This window comes from Monoraphidium neglectum (genome assembly GCF_000611645.1).
Source record: "Monoraphidium neglectum strain SAG 48.87 unplaced genomic scaffold scaffold00389, whole genome shotgun sequence".
Classification (NCBI taxonomy): Eukaryota; Viridiplantae; Chlorophyta; class Chlorophyceae; order Sphaeropleales; family Selenastraceae; genus Monoraphidium; species Monoraphidium neglectum.
The window spans coordinates 4,692-6,984 of record NW_014013239.1 but is presented as its reverse complement, the minus strand read 5'-3'; the positions used below and the strand labels follow the sequence as shown (position 1 = coordinate 6,984).

The window sequence follows — 2,293 nt, the reverse complement described above, 5'->3', positions numbered from 1 at the left end:
CTTCTGGGAGTCCCCGCATGAGCACACACCTGTGAGGGCACGGAAAGAAGACGAAGCAGCCGCGCACCTCAGTGCTCCAGCCGTCTGCCTGGAATGTGGAGGCCCCCCGCCCCCGTCCGGGGCGAACAGGGCAGTGCGCAGTGCGAGTGTGCAAAGCCTAACAGCCGTTGGCGCGGTCAATAAATATCCCCTAACTCCCACACCAAGCATCTAAAATGAGCCTTGACAAGCGTCGGACGCCGTCATACGCACACTGGGTGGTGTTGTTGGATGTGTCCGAAGGATGCCTTGGTACTTTGGTAGCACCCGCAGGTTGTTCAGTTGCGCGCACCCCGTGACCTGTTCGTTTATCATACAACATGCGACCTATAGTATGATCAATATATTCAAGCTTGTCCTGAACGAATTTTCACGTCGTTGCTGTATACGTCGTTGCTGTAATATCGTCGTTGCTGAGATCGGGGGGTGCGGCTCCTGAGCTCAGCCGCCTACGCATGACTGCCAAGAAATGCAGAGTCATCGATGTTATATCACGTTCTTTGCAATTTTGATGTTGATTGGCGCAGCCATTCTTGCCCTGCTCCCCGACCAGCACCGCTTGCTCGTGCGGTATCCGGTCACTTTGAAGCTCAACCACCTGGGGAGCAGCGGGCTTCCCTCAACAGCGGCTTCTCAGTGCTCCAAGCTGCTGAGCTGCTTGTCAGACGGCGGCTGGCTGGCGGGGGAGTGGTATTCCTTCTCCCCAGAATGCACTGCGCTGATGCGGCCGGCGGGCCCGATCAGATCCCACACGCTGCTCCTGGGCGACAGTGTCGACCGCTATCTGGTGGACGACTTCTGCAGCGGCCTGAACTCCTCAACGTCAAACTCGTCACTCGCAAAACTATATGACTGGACAGACGGGGTGTTCTTCTACAAGACTGGTGCGTCGGCGGCGGCAGTGTGCGACGTCATCCAAGCCAATGCCAGCGTCGGCTCCTTGGCCTTTGTCCACCTGTACGGCTCCCAGCCGCACGGGCCGTACCTGCACGGGCACGTCAACAACGCGCAGGACCCCTACACAGACACGGCCCTGCGGATACCAAAGGCACTGGAGCAGTACCAGCGGAGGTTCCAGCGGCTGCCAGACCTGATTGTCTACCAGGCGGCCCTCTGGGACGTGGTCAAGCTCGAGATGCCCGCAAACCTCAACCTCACGGCGCCGCTGCTCGAAACGTACGTCTCGGACGTGCGCCAAACAGTCGCAAACTTGACGGAGCGGTACCCGGGCGCGACGCTCATGCTGCGCACGACGCCCGGCCTGGTGGGCGCGGCGTACCTGTCACAGGGCCGCGCGCTGCACATGTACAACGCAGCGCTTCGCCATGTCGCGCGCGAGCGCGGCCTGGTGCTGCTGGATTGGGCGGCCATGAATTCCGGCATTGCTGACTTTCTCCGCGACAGGATGCACCCTGACGCGAAGCACAGCAGATTCTTTGCCAATGTCATTGTATCCGTTGCTGACCACTGCACTCAATGAGCCAGCTCGTTCGCGTTCACGCACAATGTGCGCACAAGCGTGAACACACACACACACACACACACACGCACACACACAAACAAGAATTCACAGGCTCTCACCCCACACACCCACACAAAAAAGACATGCCAGCCACTTGCGTCTGTGCGCAGCCCACCCCAGGCAGCCTTGCGCCCTTACACCAGTCTTTCTTGCTCAGCACTGCCTAACACATGGTCTTCAAGTCTGGATTTTCACAAATCCCTATCCTGCTCATCACTCGCCAACAGGACATACTGTCCAAGATGAGCTCTTGATAAGTTTCTGCCTCTCTTGTAACCAATCACTACATTTCAACTGGCCAGGCGCTGCACGCTCTGCAATTGCAGTTGGGTTGCATCATGGGCTGCTAGTCTGCAAGCTTGCTTGGCACTGACATGCGTCGGCTGACATCCGGCTTACTGCATTTGAAGTGATGAAACTTCGCAGTCGTAGCAACAGAACAAGTCAAGTTGGGATCTGCAGCAGCTGCAGTGGTTTCGACCGTCACCCATGAGGGCTTTGGAAGTGCACAGCTGTGGGGTTCGGTACCCGTTCTTGGCTGCACGACGCAGAAGCCGCCGGATACTGTGCCTCGCGCGGCCGCCTTTCATACAGCACCAGCGTCGCATCACAGGCCAACACCTGCTGCAACCCGACACGTACGACGCTCGTATCAGAAATGCGCACCCAGCTGCCGGCGCCATCCAAAATTCTTCCTGGGTGCCGCTCCAGCGGTGGCTGTGCCTCGGCGCT

General features: G+C 58.4%; 1 protein-coding gene across 1 annotated transcript; it reads left to right on the top strand.

The window, feature by feature from the left end:
• Nucleotides 1-550: 550 nt before the first annotated feature.
• MNEG_3180 (hypothetical protein) lies at nucleotides 551-1,519 on the top strand (the record flags this gene model as incomplete). The annotated part of the gene is made up of 1 exon (XM_014048339.1): nucleotides 551-1,519. The coding sequence occupies one exon, from the start codon at nucleotides 551-553 to the stop codon at nucleotides 1,517-1,519; it is 969 nt and encodes a 322-aa protein (XP_013903793.1).
• Between the last annotated feature and the right edge of the window lie 774 nt (nucleotides 1,520-2,293).